The 20,689-nt window shown below is 41.3% G+C and overlaps 1 protein-coding gene across 2 annotated transcripts in view; it reads right to left on the reverse strand.

The window, feature by feature from the left end:
- Nucleotides 1–1,076: 1,076 nt before the first annotated feature.
- HBS1L (HBS1 like translational GTPase) overlaps nucleotides 1,077–20,689 on the reverse strand; it is a 123,474-nt gene continuing 103,861 nt past the window's right edge. For both annotated transcript variants that reach the window (XM_075597380.1, XM_075597379.1), the window contains 8 exons: nucleotides 19,250–19,367; nucleotides 18,233–18,301; nucleotides 17,340–17,444; nucleotides 7,781–7,871; nucleotides 6,306–6,414; nucleotides 5,887–5,987; nucleotides 2,789–2,933; nucleotides 1,077–1,669 (listed from right to left, as the gene is read on the reverse strand). In XM_075597380.1, the coding sequence (XP_075453495.1) occupies nucleotides 1,661–1,669; nucleotides 2,789–2,933; nucleotides 5,887–5,987; nucleotides 6,306–6,414; nucleotides 7,781–7,871; nucleotides 17,340–17,444; nucleotides 18,233–18,301; nucleotides 19,250–19,367 (747 nt within the window). In that variant the 3' untranslated portion in view covers nucleotides 1,077–1,660. The remainder of the gene's footprint in view (nucleotides 1,670–2,788; nucleotides 2,934–5,886; nucleotides 5,988–6,305; nucleotides 6,415–7,780; nucleotides 7,872–17,339; nucleotides 17,445–18,232; nucleotides 18,302–19,249; nucleotides 19,368–20,689) is intronic.

Here is a 20,689-nt window from a genome sequence, read left to right on the forward strand (position 1 = left end):
ACTTGGGACCTGACCTGCCGCACACCAGTCGCACTCCTGCCCGCTGTCAATCTTCAACCATTTGCAGAAGTGGGATCTCTCCTGCCGCCGCCGCCTTCATCCTCCACTGACATGGGACCTGTCCGAAAACATGGTAAGTGAAAAAGTAATTTTCCTCGATTGTAAGGGCCAAATCGATGGTGCGTCTTACAATCAATGGCGTCTTACAATCGAGGAACTGCGGTATTTTTAGTTACCATCTGTGCCGAAAGTTATCTGTATGAATGACCAAAGGATGTAAACAAATGTCCCCAGCACTACTGATCACTTTCCATGAGTGTTCACAAAGCAGCCACTAGATCCTGGTGGATTTGTATGGCTTCTGCTATTACTTTTATACTGCCTGCTGCTATTGTGAGAACATGTGAAAGTAAAGGAACCCAAAGTTCTAACGAAAGGGTGAAGTTTACATTGAGTGGTGCAATGTCATACAAGGTTATCTCCTCTTTTTTTCAGATCTGGTGAACAAGACCCACTGAACAAAGATCCAGAGGAAGCAGAAAATTGTGGCCAGATTGAAATAAATGGGACTCCCCTGACAAGAGTTCTCATTGAGCCTAAGTTCCTGTGGTTTAATTAGTGCAAAAGTGAGGCCTGAATATCGCTAATCTGAGGTTAATGCTTTCGCTCATATCAAAATATAAACCTTTTTAGGGGCGACCCAACCTAGTAATTCCTACCAGCATAGATGAACAACAAGAAGTATTATAGCTTCAGCTTAATAATGGTTGTTTTTCAATTTTTTTAATAATGCACGAGAAGTGTATTCACCACAAAATTATATTGGTGCTGAATAAATGGGTGCTAGTGACAGCAACTGCATCAAGTGTATCACAGATAAATGATTAAAAAAAATTGAACCATGTAAAATACATAAACATGCAGCCGACTAAAAACTAATAAGACAAGAGACGTTAGTTATGCTCAAACTAGGGCTTTTTATTACCTTATTTTTAGATATGTTTTTTCTGCTCTTAATAAAATGAGTAATTTTTGGCACATTCTCCACGGCAACTCAAAATAAACACGACAAGTAATCATTTCACTGGAGGTTTAATGTTACATTAGGACATTCGGCCATGCTTTTAAACTTACAAATTAAAGAAGGGGTCCTTCAATTTTGTTCCTTTCCACAAAGTCAGTTTGGGTTTTATCCCCAAATATATTATACTAATTCATTTTACTTTAAAGGAAAAAGGAAAAAAAAAATGTTGCAGAAAGGAAAACTGTAAACATGTTGGTTGGCAGCTAAATTATAGATCTTTGTTAGCCCCAGCATATTAGTTATATAAATTAATTTGCAGATCGTATCAGAAGCTGCTGTGTTCATATCTGCTTCAGGTCGGCAAAGTGAAATTTACAAGCACTTTAGCAATGAGAATGTAAGGCTCAACAACGAAAGAAGCCTCCTTGTTCTTTGTTCTCTGTGATGGAGATGGTACGGAGCCGTTTACAGTCATTTGAGGTTCTCTTGGAACTTTGTGTACTTTTTTTGTTTTGTTTTAATTGCACTTTGTTTGTTTGTTTTTCAGCTAGCATCTCCTCGAAGCCGACAACTTGATAGTCCAATCTGATTATGTCCAGTCGGGTTGTGGACGTCCTCTGTCAGTCAATAGTGTCACTATTTTATCTATTAAAAAAAAAAAAGCGTGAAAGGCTAAGGCTGTAATAGATAAAAAATAAATAAAAAATAACTAATTTAATGTGGAATACTTTTGTGGTGAATTGCTGACACTTGCAGATGAGCAAGAAGGCTCCAAACACGACATTTTACAAGGATTACAAAAATAAAGTACTCATTTTTGACCATGCCAAAATCAATAAATTGCCTTCATTCAGGTATTTTGTGAATAGAGACTGGTCGAGATAAAAAGTAGAAGGATAGCTCCAGAGTTCTTAGCAATGTAAAATGTAATTAATACAATTTTAAAAGTTAATTATACAGATGTGTTGATAAATTTCTTTCTATGTACTTGATATGGTTGCATACCATTTACTGTATCTATAATGTTCATATGGGCTATTTCCAGAAGCCATATGCCATGTCCTTTGTTCCATTTTTATAATAATGTTTTTATAATAATTTTACTAAGTTAATAATTGTAATATTTAAAAGAAGCAAAATCATGGCAGAATAGAACTTAAGCAATATGAAATATACATTGGTCTGGAAGTAAACAAACAAAATATAATAATTATTGTTCAGATGAGACACTATCAAATAATACCAGATCTACCCATGAAGAGGTTATTTCCTTAAGAGATGGTATATGGTTCTGAGCACCACACATTTTTTTGGACTATATTTCACTAGGAGGAATTATTTCCTTAGGAGGAATTATTTCCAATTGCGAAGCTTAGTAAACGCTTTTACGACTACATGCTTAAACGAGAGATAACCAACGTATTTCAAAGATGTGCACTTTTGACAGTTTTAGTCTAAAAAAAACTAAAAGATTTGCCATTTCTCTGACAATTTTAAAAAATACCATAAATTACATTTCCTGTTCTATTTAGTTCAGTTGCAATTTTATTTGCAATGAGAGAAAATTCACCCGTGGATCAATAGCCATTCTAATGAATGAATTTGAAAAATAAATGCTAATACGTGCATCGACTGTACACAACACACAAAACTCTTCTGCACACCAAAAATAAAAGAACCTGGCATTCACCATGTTACAATTTATTGGACGCCAATGGTACAGAAAATTCTCTAAGTAGAGCAACAGAGGAATGACCGGCCTACCTCTGTAACAACTCCGGCAGCTATAGTTGATCCACTGTAGCGCAGCATGAACCTTCCAAGCTCTTTGTAGTCTTTGTACAATTCCAGGGCAACTGGTCTTTGTGTCTGTAGTTCTATCACTGCATTCATCCCTCTTGTCAAGCATCTATAGGAGAAAAGTAGGAAACATGAGACTACGATAACGGTGGGAAATGGACATGGAGCCATGTGAACAATACAGAGTACAAATGAACAACCCCAATCAGATCATGCGTTTTACAGGAACAGAGGACAATTATACGGATGTTTTTCAAAATATACAGCAATGGGCTCACAGTCAACCCATATAAATTCTAACCAATCCAATTCTTGTGTGTTCTAGGATAAACACACACACACACACAACACCCCTGTAAATTCAAAACCCAGACTCCCCTCGTCATATATACATTTATGTTAAAAAGTAGTGCAGTGGGTTTGTGACAATGTATGAACAAAAGACAGAGAAACCCAATGCAACATCCAACATGACAAATCATATAATGAAATACTTAAATACTCGTCGCTAAATTCTTCGGCCAAAGCATTGTAAGCTTGCAGACTACGTCAAGTGTGCCCTCTTTTTCTGCAAGTCCTACCACTAGAGTATCTCTGCAAACATTCTCTTTAACTCTAATATGGGGAAGAAGTCTTAATAGACTTGTCATTCCCAGCTGCATCTCAGGACTTGCTATTTAGAGATGGGCAGGGCAAGCTTGGAAACAGGGAGGTCACAGATCTCCAAACAATTGTTTACCAATTAAAATCTACAAATACATACAACACTCCTGGAAGCTCAAACCCCAGAAAAGGACAAAACGTTGTTAAAAAGGAGTACTCCTGGATTTGTGACAATGTATAAAACAAAAAGGTGCGTTCTAGGACAGCATGATTCTACATTCATTTGCCAAGTTTCTCCAAAAGAAGTTTGGAGTGGATAATCGCAGCAATATGCAACTTGGTACAAAAGGATCGAGACAGTACATTCCAAGACTATAGAACCATTGAGAGAGGTTATTTTAACATGTGACCTTTAAGAAATAAATGTTATTTTAATAAATGGGCTCACCTTTATCTGGATGATATAGAGCAGCTAACAAGTAGGAGCAAGCAGCAGTGAATTTATAATACTGGCATGAGTTGGGAATGTTTGCATGCATATCAAGATAAATACCATGACAAATGGGGCCACGCATTAAAACTGGCTGATGGTAAACTTGAACGGAAATGGATTTGCATGGAAAGCCTTAATGCATAATTAATCGAGTCAATTAGTAAAATAATTTAGTAGTGCACACAAGAGACAAGTAACCCTACAGCATTGTTTTGTCAGGTAGGCAGAATTTCTGTGTTTCTATTTTTGACAATAATATATATAAATCAATGACTCAGAAAGCTCTTTCTATTAGTCAATTTCAATGTGTGTTTCTCATAAAAGTGAGTGGCATTCCCCTATTTACCAATACCGTAAACCACTGACAATTCTATGCAGTCTACACAGCAAAATATGGATCACCGTGTTGTGGTTAAATGCAGACTTAAAATAAAACCAAAGAGAGGGTCAAAAGAACCCCACAATCATGCACTCTGAGCCTATTGGTTTAGTAACGACCCTCCACTCTGTAGCACTACAAATACCTGTAACGAGGAAGGATTAGTACAGGCTCCTCCCCCTGATGAAGCGTGGCATGCATACACGCGAAACACGTGTCAGAGTAAGACGTCGCAGGAGTGACATCACGGAGGAAGCTGCGGACCGTCCTGATCCTATCCTTACCATTACTGTATACACACCACACTTATACTTTGCACATGGGGTACATTTTGGCTACTTAGCCCTTGCTTGTCTTCCTAGACGGCTTCACAGTGTACCGTTTAGCCTGCATCTAGACCATAGCGGGTGTATATGTGAGAAGCCATGAGACTTTGTGTGTCGGTTTTTGGGAACTACAACTGTATGTTTGCAGGAGGAGATCTAGGTGGTAATATACATACCTTGCAGCCTGCAATTTTTACATCTTAAGTGGGGACATATTGTGAAGCCGATAGAGCCTGTTTGTTTGTCTCTTGGTACTATGTGTATACCTGCGGTTCCTTTATTGCATTACACATGAGGAGACTTGTATGTTATATGCACCTACTTATATAGATGCATTGTTCTGTGTAAACGCATAACTGAGACTGTATCAGTATATTTGTTTATTGATACACTGTTTACCTAGTGTGGCCAATCAGGAAAACACTAGGAATACTATACTATTGTTTCTTTGTGCTTGTGGGCAACAAATACCTGTGTCTAGTTACACTAGTAACTGCGTGTTATTGATATAAGTGGCTTACATATGTTACATCATGCTACAATCTGGATACTAATTTCCTTCTTGGACAAGAGCTAATATAGCCACTGCAATAGGTATACTAAGGATTTAGATCTATAGGACGTTCAATACTAATTGATTAATTCAACGCAGCTTCGTGAGGATTTACTATCAGAGATTACCTTTGAACTATTCATTATTCTGAGTCCTCACTACTCCGTTATGGGGATTTTTATGGATTTTTAATTATTAATTCTTATACTTATTTGATGTAATAACGATTGTTTGTTTTGTATTTTTAGCCTCTTTGTAGCTACAGTGTCTTATACTAGGATAACGATTTAAGGGCTATTGGTGCCTAAAAGAAGCAATGTTTGGCATAGAGTGCATGATTATGGGGTTCTTTTGACCCTCTTTTTGGGGTCTGTTCTGCCCTGTATAGTCTACCCTTTTGCACCTGCTATTTTACAGAACTTACCATTATAGGAGAGCAGTCGGATTCATCTGTTGTATTAAAATAAAAGCAACAAACATTTAAACCTACAAACTAGAAATGTTATTTTTACCTAATAAAGATTCTAGCATTTGCTGACAATTCCCCTAGGAGAAATTCTGTATACGCAAAAATGAAACCAAGAGGAAAGGCAGAGAGAAAATATTCAGTGGTCATTACCAGACCTTTAATACTTAGCACTAAACAGTCCTAATAATGCAGAGTTCAACTGTGATGTATTAAGCAAAACATATTAACATCTCACTTACTTTGGCTTTTTCTTCATTACTTCTCCCGTGCTCTTGTGAAGGACACTAATCAGTTTCCTAATAGTGGCAGGCTCACTCACAGTTTGGTAGTGGATAATTACCTAAATCAAAAATAAATCAAAGTCTTTCACAATAAAACTACTTGTTCCCCTTGGGAGCAGCTTTATAGTTATTTTCATTTGATTATGGCTCAGATACGGGTAATATAATATCAGATATTTAATGATCCTTGCACCTGATGTGCAATCCTATTCCATGTAATGAACGTGAATAATGTAAGGCCTGCAGTTGCAGTACAAGACACACACACACAGACACACACAGACAAACACGCGCACACACACACGCACACAAGCTAATGCTGAAGAAAAAAACGGAAGAAATCAGCAACTTTTCTGAGAAATAAAACAAAGACTTACAGGAAAACCTTGTGTTATAGGAACCTCAAAGTTAAAGACAAGAACTCGGGCTCTGAAACGGGTGCAGGCTTTAATAGGCTCCTTCGGGCTGCAAAACACATAGCCAACACTACAGGAGAAAAAGAAAGGGATTGTTAATTATTCTCTCTTCTAATCAATGTGAATATATATGAACTGAAGTTAAATAAATATATTAATATTACATTAGTAATGAGTGTTGAGTTGATCTTTACTATATTTCAAAAAAAATTTTTTTTACGGTTTGTGTATTTTTCCTTTAAACCTTGATGAAGGCTGCTGTGACGACCATGCAAAGCCTACCTTTTACCCTCTGGATGAGCAAAGCCACAGATAAAACTCAATGCAAATGATTCACCAACAGTGCAAATATGCATTGACACTAGCTCCTCGTGTTGCTCACCATCACCATTACGCTTTGACATTTCTAGAAACGGCTTCTTTGTATGGAATAGAATACCACACTTAGGATACATAAAGTTGTAACTTTTCATCTTACTTTTCATCATACATACCACACCATCGCTACTAAGCAGGCTTCTACCATAAGACCTTCTGGCTCTGAAAGATGCCTTAAAGCTCGTTGACTTGAATGACTGACTGTAAGGGGTCTTCCAACATAGCAAGATAACTGCTTAGCAAATGGCCCTACGTCTTTACATAATAATAGAAATGTAATATTGGTGTGCCCATTTCAGTAAGGGGGCCCTGTTATTAACGGGGAACACGATCCTCTCAAGTCTAATCAAATCGTTGCCAACCTGATATACAGTACAAATGACACATAAAACTCACCTCTTAAATGAATTGTCTCACACCCACTTCTACCAACCATTGCGGCCAAGCACTGCCATCTACTGCACTTATTCCCTTAACTGCTCCTAAGTCTCCCAACATTTCACTTAGATTGTAAGCTCCCCGGGGCAGGGATTTCCTTTCGTAGTGTCTGATTTTGTTTGTACTTATTATATTATAATTCCCAGTACTGTATTGTCTTTGTAGGCGCTATATAAATAAAGATGTACATACATAACCATAGTACCAATGGGTTTATGTCTAGCATGGAGACATTACACATTATGTTACCACAGATCCATCAATGTTAAAAGCCATTTTTCATGTACTCATTACCCTTATGCAGAAAATATAACCCGCTGATCCTGATGAAATTTTGAGTTAGGAATATGAAATCTCAAAATACACTGTGCATACCAAGTACATGTTGCAATGTGATGACAAAGAGAATAGGCACTGCAATGTGCTATCAACTGTCAAGTAATAATTTGTGTGTTCCGGTTTACTTGGGAGTTGGTTTCAGACAGTTTCATGAATAAATAAAAAGCTTCAAGTAACAGTCAACGCTATCCAAAAATAAAACCACTTGACTGTCAAAGACAACACCCTTTTCATAATGTCCTGAAACTGCTGCTGAGTCAGACCATCTTTTAAGCACTTACTTGATTTTGATGATATCCATGCCGGTTAAAGTGAGACTAACGTGATCTCCTGCTGCTGCCCAATCAACGGCCTCATCATGCACGGTGATTCCTGGAAATTAGTCAAAACAGAACTTTACTATCGGATGGCGGAACAGACAAAAAAAAAAGTTCTCGCTGGTCCAAAAGTGTACTGAATGCCATTAGTCACCAAATTTCAGTATGAATGAGTTATGACGGAAAACAAAAAGCGATACTGTGATCATGCATGTTAGATGCATCCCTGTGCAGAACAGGTTCATAAACTAAGCATGCAATTGTAAATAAGTCTATTTTGGGGACAGTTTCATACCTAACATCTAAGACATGAGGCCTGATTTAGAGTTTGCATACAGTTGGCATACATCAGCACTGTAAATTAGTGCGATTGCTGATGCAGCAGTTGCAGTTAGACAGCATAACAATTACGTGCGAGTAATGTTTGTGCAGATTTGCATTATCAAACATTTAAACACAAAAAACTATTTTGGGTGTGACCTTTGCTTGCAACTATAATCAATAAATGCTTTCCCTTCTCCTGCCTCTGCCCATTGTCCTGTAAATTGGACACACATGCAACACAGGTGCAATTGAACAGGTGCACTGCCATGTAGAATTAATTTAAATAAATTAAGAATAGACACCTACACATTGTCTATCAGATCATAATTGTACCAACTCCACACAAAATGGTACATTTGACTTTTGTGTGGAGATATTTTTAAGTCACAAGTCTCGACATTTGTGCTCACACTAAGTTAGCGTCCCCCCACCCCTTTATCTTGGCTCGGGCATCAAATGACGCCGCGGGATCATGTGACATCACATTGCCATAGTAACGTAACATCACATGACCCCGCGTTGCAGGAAGCCATGGTAAGCGAGTTACAGAGATCTCGCGTAGTCCCCCAGCATTTCATTTAAATGCTTTGGGGGAGAGCGCAGGACCTCTGTAATGTAGAGATGAATCTGTGCAAAATCCCTATATAAATTGTCAAATTCAACAGTTTTAAAATATTCTAGATCATATCTCACATGACATACTTAAGGTAAAAGGAGAGAAAGGAGGACTATAAAGACGAGGCAGAATCGCACATCTAATATCCATCCCTTCCACTGAGTGAGCAGCCATCAGAACAAAGGCACAGAAAAGGAATTGTTTAATTAAATGTAGGAAAATCTGAATGTATTCCTTGTACACAGAAGAATATTATTTAGTTTATAAGAACAAGCAATTTAGAAGGCTACAGCCGAGTCACAAAACACCCTTGTGATAATTTAGTCTGCATGAAAGGGGTCACAAACAATTTATGCGTTTGGTCTACATTACAAGTGTACACTGGCGACACACTTTATTCGAGCTCGGCTAGTCCCATTCGGGTATACCCGGGTGTATTGAGGTTTGTGACTGTTTTCTGCCCGAGTGCATTGGGTTATTTTCCAGGCAGGGATTGAAGCATTTTATTCCCGCTGGCTGCAATACTGCACAGTATATATATATATACTGCATTACAATTCATGAATTTATGCCATCTGGTAGACACGCGAAGCATTGCAGCCTATTAAATCCTAATCATTATCATTTAACAGATCAGCCGCCCGTCAGCCAGGCATGAACCCAGGCTGGGAAGGCAAATGCAACGGGGCTTGTCAGAGGTGAGGAGCGGCGCATTCCAGGTATCTGCCAGGTACATACTGGGTATTTGCTCGAATAAAGTGTGTCGGTGCAGTACACCTTAAAATAAACACATACTGTAAATGTGTGTACTTAAATGAAGGATATAAAACTAAAGATATACAAGGGAGCTTATAAATATTGTACACTAGCTGATATACCCGGCGTTGCCCGGGATTTACCCCCCTTCACAGCTGGGTTCTCCCCCCCCCCCCCCGTTCACCCCCTGTACAGAGCTCTGTTCCCCACCCTCCTTCACAGCTGCAGTCACCCCTCCCTGCACCCCACATCACTCTCTACCCACATCACTCTCCCCCCCTGCACCTCACATCAGTTTCCCCCCCTGCACCCCACATAACTCCCCCCCTGCACTCCACATAACTCCCCCCCCTGCACCCCACATCACTGTCCCCTCCCTGAACCTGACATCACAGTCATCCCCCCTGCATGACCCCCAGGTCCTCGTTTCCCCCCCACCCTGTCCCCGGCGCTCGTCCCCCCCCCCCCCATCCCCCGGTCCCCGGCGCTCCCGCGAGTAAGGTGAGTCAGGAGGCAGTGCGGCGGCTATGTGTGAGGCGGCAGGTCATGCTGCCCGGCGCTCGTGCTCCACCCCTACCCCGGTCCCCGACGCTCCCGATGGGTGAGGCGGTGAGTCGGGAGGCAGTGCGGTGAATCGTGATGTGAGAGCTGCCGCTCGTTCCCCCCCTACCCCGGTCCCCGGCGCTCCCGCGGGTGAGGTGGGAGGCAGCGGGTGATGCGGGAGCCAGCGGTGATGTGAGGCGGGAGGGTGTAGGGTGTGAGGGGCGGCGGGTTGAGATTAGGCGCGGCGGCCGGGTGTGGGTGGTGTGACTGTCACGCCCTGCTGTGATGTCAGCCCACCCCGCAGGCCAATGAGCTGTGGCCGTCCGCCGGCCAATCACAGGGGGCACAAATACACACACAAACATTATTTCAGTTATATATATATATATATATATATATATATATATATATATATATATATATATAAAAAAAACATGGAAAATCAGTCTAAAAATCATATGGTGGCATTTTATCAATAGTCACTGCTGCGTGGAATTTTCAGGTATAAGATTCCCTTTTGGGAGTAGAAAAGTGTATATCGATTCACTTCTCATTGACCTGGAACTAAACTTTGAGGGAGCATTCATGTTGTTCAAAATTTTACCAACAGATGGTGCTACAAATGTATATTTCACAATTACCGGTATGTCCATTATTAGGATCTAGTTTATAATTTGACAATAAGCTTTGCTAATAACCTCCAGACAGCAGCCTTAAAACAGACCCAAGTATGATTAGTTTATGAAAATTCTATTACTATAGGAAATACTGTATGTAAACTTCGCAAGGTAACACCCATGATTACATTTAAGGAAGTTGGTTTCAAATTTTCAGACATTTAAATGTACCTATTCACTGTGGAGTCTAAATGGCATACAAATGTTGACTCCACCCCGGTCCCGGTCAAGGGGGCAAAAAAAAAGAAAATAGGAGGAGGAGAAGGCGGCGGCAAAATGGGAACACAGTAACATCACTAAAAAGATTGTAGCAAAAATAAAAATCAACCCCTCACACTTGACAATGTTTACAAACTACAGTAATATTGACAAATTCATTTAGTAAAGACTTCTAGATTTCAGCCCTTAGAGAGGTCTCTGCCATGGGTTAATTTTGGTCCTTATGAGTGTCTGCACCTCAAAACATAGCCCAAACTCGCCCTTTAAGAATACACTCAGCATTTTGTATCCCCATCTACCAACTCAGATGATTACAAGTTTGTAACTGTAAAATGGTTAGGGAGTAGCAGCAACAAATAGTAAGCATTGTGACCATACTTATTCTACATTTTTTCTTTCTTTTCAAGTTTTTCATGTTTTATTTCTAGCCTAAAATAAAACCACAACTATAATACAAGAGGTCCTAAGACTATCTTAAAACGCAAAAATTATGATACAGGTTCAAGGAGGAACCGCACTCAAAATCAGCTTTCGTCTATATAGACCATACAGTATGAAAGAGTGGCTAATTAGAAGTACTATTTTTTTTATTATTTAACAAATCCTCAGTATCCGCTCTTATAAAAATGGTAATTTTTAGGATTGCAGATGTATCACAAGATACTGTGATTGTTGTCCTCTCTCCCAGAAACCGCTCTTCGTCTCGCCTCACCATTTTGTTTCATACCAGAGAGGCATCTTCTACAAGAGAGAGGTTCAGTGAAGTCTATGAGATGTCTACAGCAGCAGTTCTGAACCTTTCAAATCGACGTACATCTTGGTCTCAGTGAGACTTCAGGCACCCCCTTTCAATGGGGACTTTGTGTTTTTTTTGTCAAACTACGTGTAATATGCATTATAAAAATGACCCAGTACCACTAGACACTCATACCACTATCCCCCTCCCATGATTGCGACTGGGCAATTTAATCTACGTATCATTTGTACAGTGCGACTCCCCCCTCCCCCCCCCCCCCCCCAATTATTTTAAGTTATGTATTAAAAGTTATTCTCATCTAGACTATTTCTTACTAGCTTACGTTTAATTCAGCCCATTTTAGTGCATTTCTTGAAATAGGTACTTTTCTCTCTGTACTCTAATGTTGGTTGCCATAAAAGCAGATGTATATTGTTACCTGTTACCCTCCGTGCGAGGTTGGGGCATGGAGTAGGGAACAATATCAGAGATCTGGTTTCCGCGCACATGTGCGTTTTACGGCTTTAAAACCACGGCAATTTCAAATTGTCAAGATATTTTTGGAGGCTCGTTTCAACCTGTGTTCAACCATGTATGAAATAAATTTCATGTACTCCTGAGGCTTCACGCACCCCCTGGGGGTACATGTACCCCCGATTCAGAATCGCTGGTCTACAGCAATGTGGTGAGGTGGCCTTTGCAAAGTAAGAAATGTAACCAACTCTTATTCAAAACAATATTTAAGAGTTGAAAATTATACCTTACAGGTGCAGTTCGACAATGGAAAAGCTGGGGGGGGGAAATTAAGTACATTTTTTCTGCCTGGCAAGCAGTAACCAGTAAAAACTGGGTCAATCTTTAACTCTGCTGCAGCGTGTGCTGTTTTCCATTCATTTCTAGGGAGGGAGTGTGGGAACAAAGTGGGAAAGAGTATGTGTGAAGATTGAAGAGGGTAGATTTGGTAATGCCAGACGGGTATGTATTAAGAATATGGGGAGGGTGAAACATGATGAAAAACAGAAACGTTGAAGAAATGGGAAAAGTTATGGGATGTGAAGAGCAGAGTGTGAGTGGAAGAATAAGGAGAAGTAGAAGAATGTGTGTTGGGGGGAGAGAAGGTGAAAGGGGGCAGGAAAGTAAAGTCTTAGACAAGCTGTCTCTCTGGTCCTGAGATCAGGACAGGCTTTTGATGTAATCTGGGTTCTTCATCCTAGTACAGTGCCTCCAGCTTCAGTGGGCTCCATATAGAATGGAGGCAGTCCCCTTTGAAGCACATCCTCACACACTCTGCTACTGACTCAGATCCAGGCTGGTGTGAAACTAAAAAGGGCTTTATTAAGGCATTCACTGTATAGATGGCATTACAGCATTGCAGGTCTTAGATGACTTCAGACATCTAGATGGTGCGTGACCCCAGCTAGCACAGGGTCTCATCTGTTAGATCAGATGTTCGCCTAGCCCCTAAGGACTGGGATGGGCACACTCATTCCTGATGGGAGAGACTCACAGCCCTACTGCTCTCTTCCTCCTCCAGAGCAGGACTGATTAAATTGGGCACTCCTCTCATGAGGAACCAGAAGGGGCAAGCTCATGGTCTGTACCTATACCAGATTGGCTGCCTACAGGCCACGAGTCACCACCACACTTCTGTCACTCATAAGAGGAGCAAGAGAGGGGGTCAAAAGCCCACAGATTAACCTGTCACTGCCAAGACTGCTTAGGACTGACGTGACAGGTAGGAGAGACAGGTAGAATGGATTACCATGTTACTTTCTCCCCTGGGTGAAATTCCATTGTCCCCACTGGAACCCAATTTATTGTACCATCCATCAGTCCGGACCCTGAAAGACAATACAGAGGACATGTCAAGGGTACACATACCATATAATCTTTACAGTCCCCAAGACCCAAGTCATCCACTGTCTACAGCGATGATAATGACTAGCTCGTTAACATAAGAGCAGGGGAATTACTTATAGTACTTGGTATCGGGTTTCTTGATTGTCCGTCCCTCAAAGTCCTTGATCCAAACATTCCCAATCCCTGGCACGATTGGAAAAACCAGGGAACGCATTTGCACTGAGGTACCGTGACAGCACTAAGGTGGAAGTGACATGGGCAGAAAAAGCAGAGGCAATGTCCACAAAGTTCTGCACAGGGTGGCATGGGATACTAGGGCCATGGGCAGAACATAGTCCAGGACAAGTCCGGCAGAAAAGGACTTGCTTTTCTCCCCTGGGGATAAGGACATGGAGACAGGGACATGGTGACCCCTTCTCATGCAATGGACAACGAAGCAAGGAGCATCGGATGACAGCAAGCCGACACTCACTGCTGTTGATCAGGAGGTGGTGCAACCGGCACTGCAGATTTAGTGGACGCCATCTTGGTGACATCATCGGCCATCGACAGTCTCACAAGACCACCGGGCAGGCTCAAGCCCGGCGCCAGTGATGACGTCACTTCCGGTGAAACCGGAAGTTCGTCACCGAGCTGTGCACCAGACAAGGCCGCACCCGGCGCCTCATCCAGGTAGGCCGCAACGGACCCTGCAAAACGGAAGAAGCGGGAACCTCACCAAACGGCCGGTAGGAGATGTCCCTGGATTCCTCCGCAGGCAGGTCGGCAGCAAGGCTGATGACATTTGGGGTCGCGGAGCTCCTTGGATGAACCAGAACCTCTGCAGCCTCTCTGATGGACACATCAGACCCGGAGCTGGATTTGGGACGGCAGGTAATAGGTGGGCTCTTCTCCACAGATCCCGCCAGGCTGAAGTCATCGGGGGCAGAAACAGGTGGGTACACCTCCGTCAGGACGTGATGCCGGAGCGAGCCTATCGCCCGGGCGACCATACTTATTGAACTCTCTGGCTCCGCTGTCACCTGGGAACTCACCCCCGACACCCCTGGGGCAGTCTACTCAACCTCTGGAACCTTGGTAAGCACGGATCCCAGTCCTGGGCCCACAGCAGACTCAACGGCAGTAGATGTAGGTGGCACCGGACCACGTGAGCAAACGTGCGCGATAAGGGCACAAGGGCCCACAGCATCCGTGGCAGGAAAGATAAATAAAGCCACGCCAGTTGGTGTGGCGGCTCTTGAAGGAGGCACACATACCTCTGCTGGCCCAAGGCTGGCAGGCCTGAGATAGTAGGTGCCACAGTGCAGGCACCCCGCTTCTAGGCCGAAAGGGCCTCCCGGTAGGCGACAGTGAACGCAGATACAGTGTAGGTGTACCTGGTTGTTCACCCACACCATCAGATAGCCACTAGGCAGCTGGAAGTTGGTGACTTCCAAGTCATCTTGAGCTGGTGAAGAAGCAATGAGGTCTACATATAAGGAATATATGAGGAATACAGACGTCTGTATAACAGCTCCACACTCTAGTCAACTCCAACCACAAGTGACCAGAGGCAGAAATTAAGAGCTCCACCTTGGATGAGCCCGTCGATAGAAGGGGTGGCACTGCCCATTTGGCACAGAGGATGCAACAGATTTTGCAGACTTTTGCAAAATAGAACTTGCAGCCCATGCAGTCTGCTGCTTCTAGCGAGAGCGCCATTTTGTAGCACAGCACGAACAGAACAGGCCACCACGCTGTGGCAGCCATCTTAGAACTCCTCCACCACTCACTTGAAGATACACAGGGGTCCCCGGTTGTACCATCAGGGGCCCGTTCCTTACGTTTCTCCTTTGGGACCCTCATGAAAGGTCCAGAGTCTGCCAGGAGCCCATTCTCTGCATACACTGCAACTGCTTGTCCCTTATAGCAGATTTACAATTGCGGTTCACTCCCCCAGGATTTCCTACTGGGGGCCCCCAATATAGAACATGAACTTGAGGAGAAAAAGTGGGGGTCACACTACCGACGAGTGTCTCCATCCGGTACGACTCCCCCACGGCACAGTATATAGCGCCATTTGGTGAATGTGTGCCTAGGGTCATGTTTCAGACACTCACATAGCCCCAACCTTTCAACAGAATAACTCAAATGTATAAAGTAGCACACTCCCTGGTAACATACCCTCGGGGTGCAGCTCCTCTAATATATCCACGTGGGGTTCACACTACCGGCGAGTGTCTCCATCCGGTATGCCTCCCCCCACAGCACAGTGTATCGTGCTAGTTGATTGAAGAGGTACCTAGGGTCATGTCTCATACAATCCCCTAGCCCTCAGCTTCTGGACGGGCATATGTATGCAGGTTCACCCTCCCCAAGTCACCTCAGGGAGAAAGTCCTTCTTCAGAGAACATGGGTGCCCAGGGGTAGCATCAGGGGCCCTGTCCCCGACCGTGGCCTCAGCCCTTCTTTTATTTCTGCCCACGCAGAAATTCTCCTGCTGCACTTATGCCTGCTATATAAAGCCCTGAAAGCGTCCTGATACCAGCAGCGCCTCCAAATATAGCACTGTTTTCAGGTAGGAACAAAAATACTTTGGTTAGTAAAGTGGAATGTCAATAGATTTCTCCAGCCCTATACATAGTGCAAAGCAGAATTAAGGAAAGTGCTACATTGTAAGGGGAAAAAGGCAATCTATTTTGAAACGTTTAGGTAAGAAATATTTGCAAAGATTTTAATATTAAGTTTAGGCTACGTTGCAGTGCTTTTATTTTCCTACCGGTGTAATTGTACTCCAGATAGGATGGGAACGTACATATACTCCATCACCTTGTAACAGTGACAGAACAAGAGCCTCTATGGTATATATGTATGCATGTCTTTATTTATATAGCGCCATTAATGTACATAGCGCCATTAATGTACATAGCGCCATTAATGTACATAGCGCCATTAATGTACACAACGCTTTACAGTAATAATACACGTGACAATCATATAAATAACAAACAATACAAATAACAGATCATGGGAATAAATGCGTCAGACATAAAAGTAACATTTAGGAAAAAGAGTCCCTGCTCCAAAGAGCTTACAATCTAATTGGTAGGAGGAACATACAGAGACAGTAGGAGGGCATACCGGTAAGTGCGTCTGCAAGGGGCCAAGCTTTATGTATCAGGTGTATAGTGTTAGCCACGGTGCTACTCATATGCTTCGTTAAGTAGGTGTTTTAAGGTGGGTCTTAAATGTGGATAGAGAGGGTGCTAGTCAGGTATTGAGGGGAAGGGCATTCCAGAGGTGTGGGGCAGTCAGTGAGAAATAGTAAATAAAAATGTGTGCCAAACTTTAAAAATGATTTAAAATATTGATCTGTGCTTTTTAAAGACTTCGATCCAAGATTGAAGTCATGAATCCCCCTTGTGTGAGACTGCACCTTTAAGTAGAGGGGTATTAACAGAGTATTACAGCATAAACAATGATGAGTAATATAGAGCAATGTGGGATTCATCCGGTAGCGTGGGAATAAATACAAAGCAGGTGTGAGAAGTCTCTTAAAATCTCAAAGCAACAAGTGAAATCTCTCGCAAACATGTACACTTCTCTGTAGATGTACATAATCACCTGTGAGAAAATTCATTTCAAGTTATTTTGATTGATTCTTCAACAGTCAGTATCACTTTGACAACATGCTACAGTTTCAGGCACACACAGGACTTTCAGGGTTTATTCTTGGTCCACAACAGAGACTTAATGATGATATAAACAAGGGCATGCTTCGATAGTAGGTACAATATTTGTAGGCTTGCATACCTTTCACAGTGCAGCTTTCGTTGGGAGGCATGGCTAGTAACTTGTCACTAGTTTGGACGTAGCCGGCTTCTATCTTACCAGTCACACAAAATCCAGAACCTTGATCTGTAAACATATTCATGATGGGCATGTTAAAGGAGACGGCACACAATACATATCAATAAGCAAGACTGAATTCTACATATCTGCCGTTTTGAACAAACTTCAATGCCATCTTAACGCTAAATCAAATCTTTAAATTCATCTCTTCGAGGCTCAAGACACCAACATATTTTCATGGTTTGTATTTGCAACAAATATTCCTTGTTAAAAAGGCAGCCAGCGCGGCACTTTAAAAAAAATGTTACAAAAAATACGCAGCCTTTGATTACTTAAGCTGCCGATCGAACCGTTCTCTCGTGATCGATCAGCAAAGTTCATACTTCCCAGAGTTCACTAAATGGCTGCCTTTCAGTTTCAACAAGCAATCCTTCAGTCAGTGTAACTTGGCAGCTACAATGTATTCTTATATTACTAAGGTAACATTATCTATTGTTCCAGTTTGCAGCTCAAACTGTTGGGAACATTGGCAACAAATTATCACAAGCAGGAAAGTGTTGCCAATGTCCCTTTTAATACCTGCTCTAGAAATCAAAGAATGCTTAGTATATTAAAACACATTAAAATGGCATTAAGAGTTGAACATTTTTTTTTAAAGTAGTAAGTTTTATCTAATAAAATACTACAGAACTGACTTTAATTTCTTTTTTAGGTTATTGCATGGATTGCTCCTTTAAAGTGCTTGTGTGAGTGCCAGATACCTGGATTATTATTATTTTATTTTTTTTCACATCTTTCGGAAGACATCAAGTTAATTTGCAAAGCAATCTATATGAAAAAACTACAGCACTCACCTTTGAAGACATCAGAAACACATAATCTAAAAGGTTTTTCCACTGAGCGTTGAGGTGCTTTCAAGGAATCTGTACAAGAGAAACATCCATTTGTCTTTGCTCCACACATTTATATAGGACATACATGCAAGCTCTTGTTCTTTAATCAGGTCACCACCATTTTTCTTGTGCACAAAAATAAGAAACTCCTTGTGTGTGTACGTGTATTTATGTGTAATAAAACAACCTTGTTGGAAAAAGACACAGCTGTTTCAATATTTAATGTTCACCAAGTATGATTATGCAAATGCTTGTTGACCATGTGTGGATGTGTAGTTAAGGCATCCTCCATACCCCAATGAGCAGCCACAGTACCTTTTGTTTCAGCATTGTCAAATATTCCCTCTATATTATAAGCTCATTAGCTGGGCTCTCACGAGTTCTCTGTTTGCACGTTTGTCCTTATTTGCATGTTATTCTGTTTATGTAATTGAAGTCTCTGTACCCCCATTGTACCGCGTGGCAGAATATGTTGACGCTTTACAAATAAATGGTAATCATAGTCATTATTTTATTTATTTTATTTTTTTAATTTATAAAATGTTTTACCAGGAACTAACAGGAAAGATGATCCAGGGCTCCACGGGTTTTTAGCAGAAGAATTTATTCATAATACACAAAGTTTCGGCCTCACTTAGGCCTTTGTCAAGTGACAAAGGCCTAAGTGAGGCCGAAACGTTGTGTATTATGAATAAATTATTTTGCTAAAAACCCGTGGAGCCCTGGATCCTCTTTCCTGTTGCTGTATACTTGGATTGCTGCAGATAGGCCATCCTTGAACCAGGAGCTCCGGCATTGTGCGCAAGTATCGCATTTCTTGCATTTATTTGCACTGTTTTGGTGTGCTACATACCCACATACCTTTACCAGGAAGTAATACATTGAGAGTTACCTCTCGTTTTCAAGTATGTCCTGGGCATTATGTAAAATGTCTATGTATTTAACGCTACATAATGTGTAATAAATAGTGATGCATACCAATATGTTCTGTCAGGCACGGTCCTTTATACCAACTTGTGAGTTCACTTAATTGACTCCTTTTTACCAAATTTTCCCCACCAAGACCACTTGTAGGAATGTAAGATACATCACTTTCCTAGATAGGAAGAAAACAATGTCACCAGTGATGGGGTTTAACATCTGTATACAAATAAGTAAATGATATACATAACTATGAAAAACTGTTTCTTCATAACGTATTAAAAAAAAAAAAGTTTATTTCAATCTAGGTTGCAGACACCACCTCAAATCTTAATGTATTGGATGGGGATTGTGTGTGTGTGTGTGTGTGTGTGTGTGTGTGTGTATGTATACATGTGTGTGTATGTATGTATATATATATATTTATATAGCAACTGTATATATATATGTGTGTATGTATGTGTGTATAAATACACACACACACACACACACACACACACACACACACACACACACAAATATGTGTGTGTGTGTGTGTGCGTGTGTTTATATATACATATACGGTATATACACACATACAGTTAAGTTGTGGTGAGTAAAAAAAGTGACAAAAACCCTCCACAGTAAAGCATATAGCAAATGGAAATATTACTGTACTGTATTACTGTAGCATATTTCCATTTGCTATATGCTTTACTGTGGAGGGTTTTTGTCACTTTTTTTTACCCACCATAACTTAACTAAGTGTGGTGAAGCCTATCCCATGCTTCATTTTGCAAAGCCGGTATAACCAACCCCACACTAATGAGACCCATTAAGGTCGAAACGGCTGTCTGTGGGTGGGTTTACTGGCTATGTATCTTAACCCAGGCTGTGCTCAAAGCTGTTAAATGCAGCAATCTTAAGCTTATAGGGGACCATGTTAAATGGTTTTGAAGCAAAAGGTGGCACTGTGTGCTCATTTGCATGTCATTTCCCAGAATCCCTTGCTGCAGTGGAAGTGCTGTGTGCTGGGTGATAATGGTGAAAGGCGGGGTTGCAGACGTGTCTTAGACATGCAAATGAGCATACAGTAATATTTCCATTTGATATATATATATATATATATATATATATATATATATATATATAAAAATTTATGAAAAAAGAAAAAGTGCACCCCCTAGTGCATTAACTTCAGTATAACAGAAGATATAGAAAAATATTAATATACAGTTAGTAGACAATTCACACTTACGAGAAATAAATAATAATAAATCACATAAAGGTTTCTTGGGGTGTATGGAGCAGTGACAATCCTGATGGAGAGGGGGTACACCCTACGGAAACTCACTGTGACCGCATGCCTGCAAACACTCCGCCTGGAGCTGCGGAGATCTTCCACCGTCAAAGCTCAACGCTGTGCACTTTGAGCTGTTCTTGGCGCAAATCTCAGTAGCCAATCGGGACCCCCCACCCAAGTTCTCATTTAGTTCTCTTTGGGGAGTGATTCTCCTT

This window comes from Ascaphus truei, chromosome 4 (genome assembly GCF_040206685.1).
Source record: "Ascaphus truei isolate aAscTru1 chromosome 4, aAscTru1.hap1, whole genome shotgun sequence".
Lineage (NCBI taxonomy): Eukaryota > Metazoa > Chordata > Amphibia > Anura > Ascaphidae > Ascaphus > Ascaphus truei.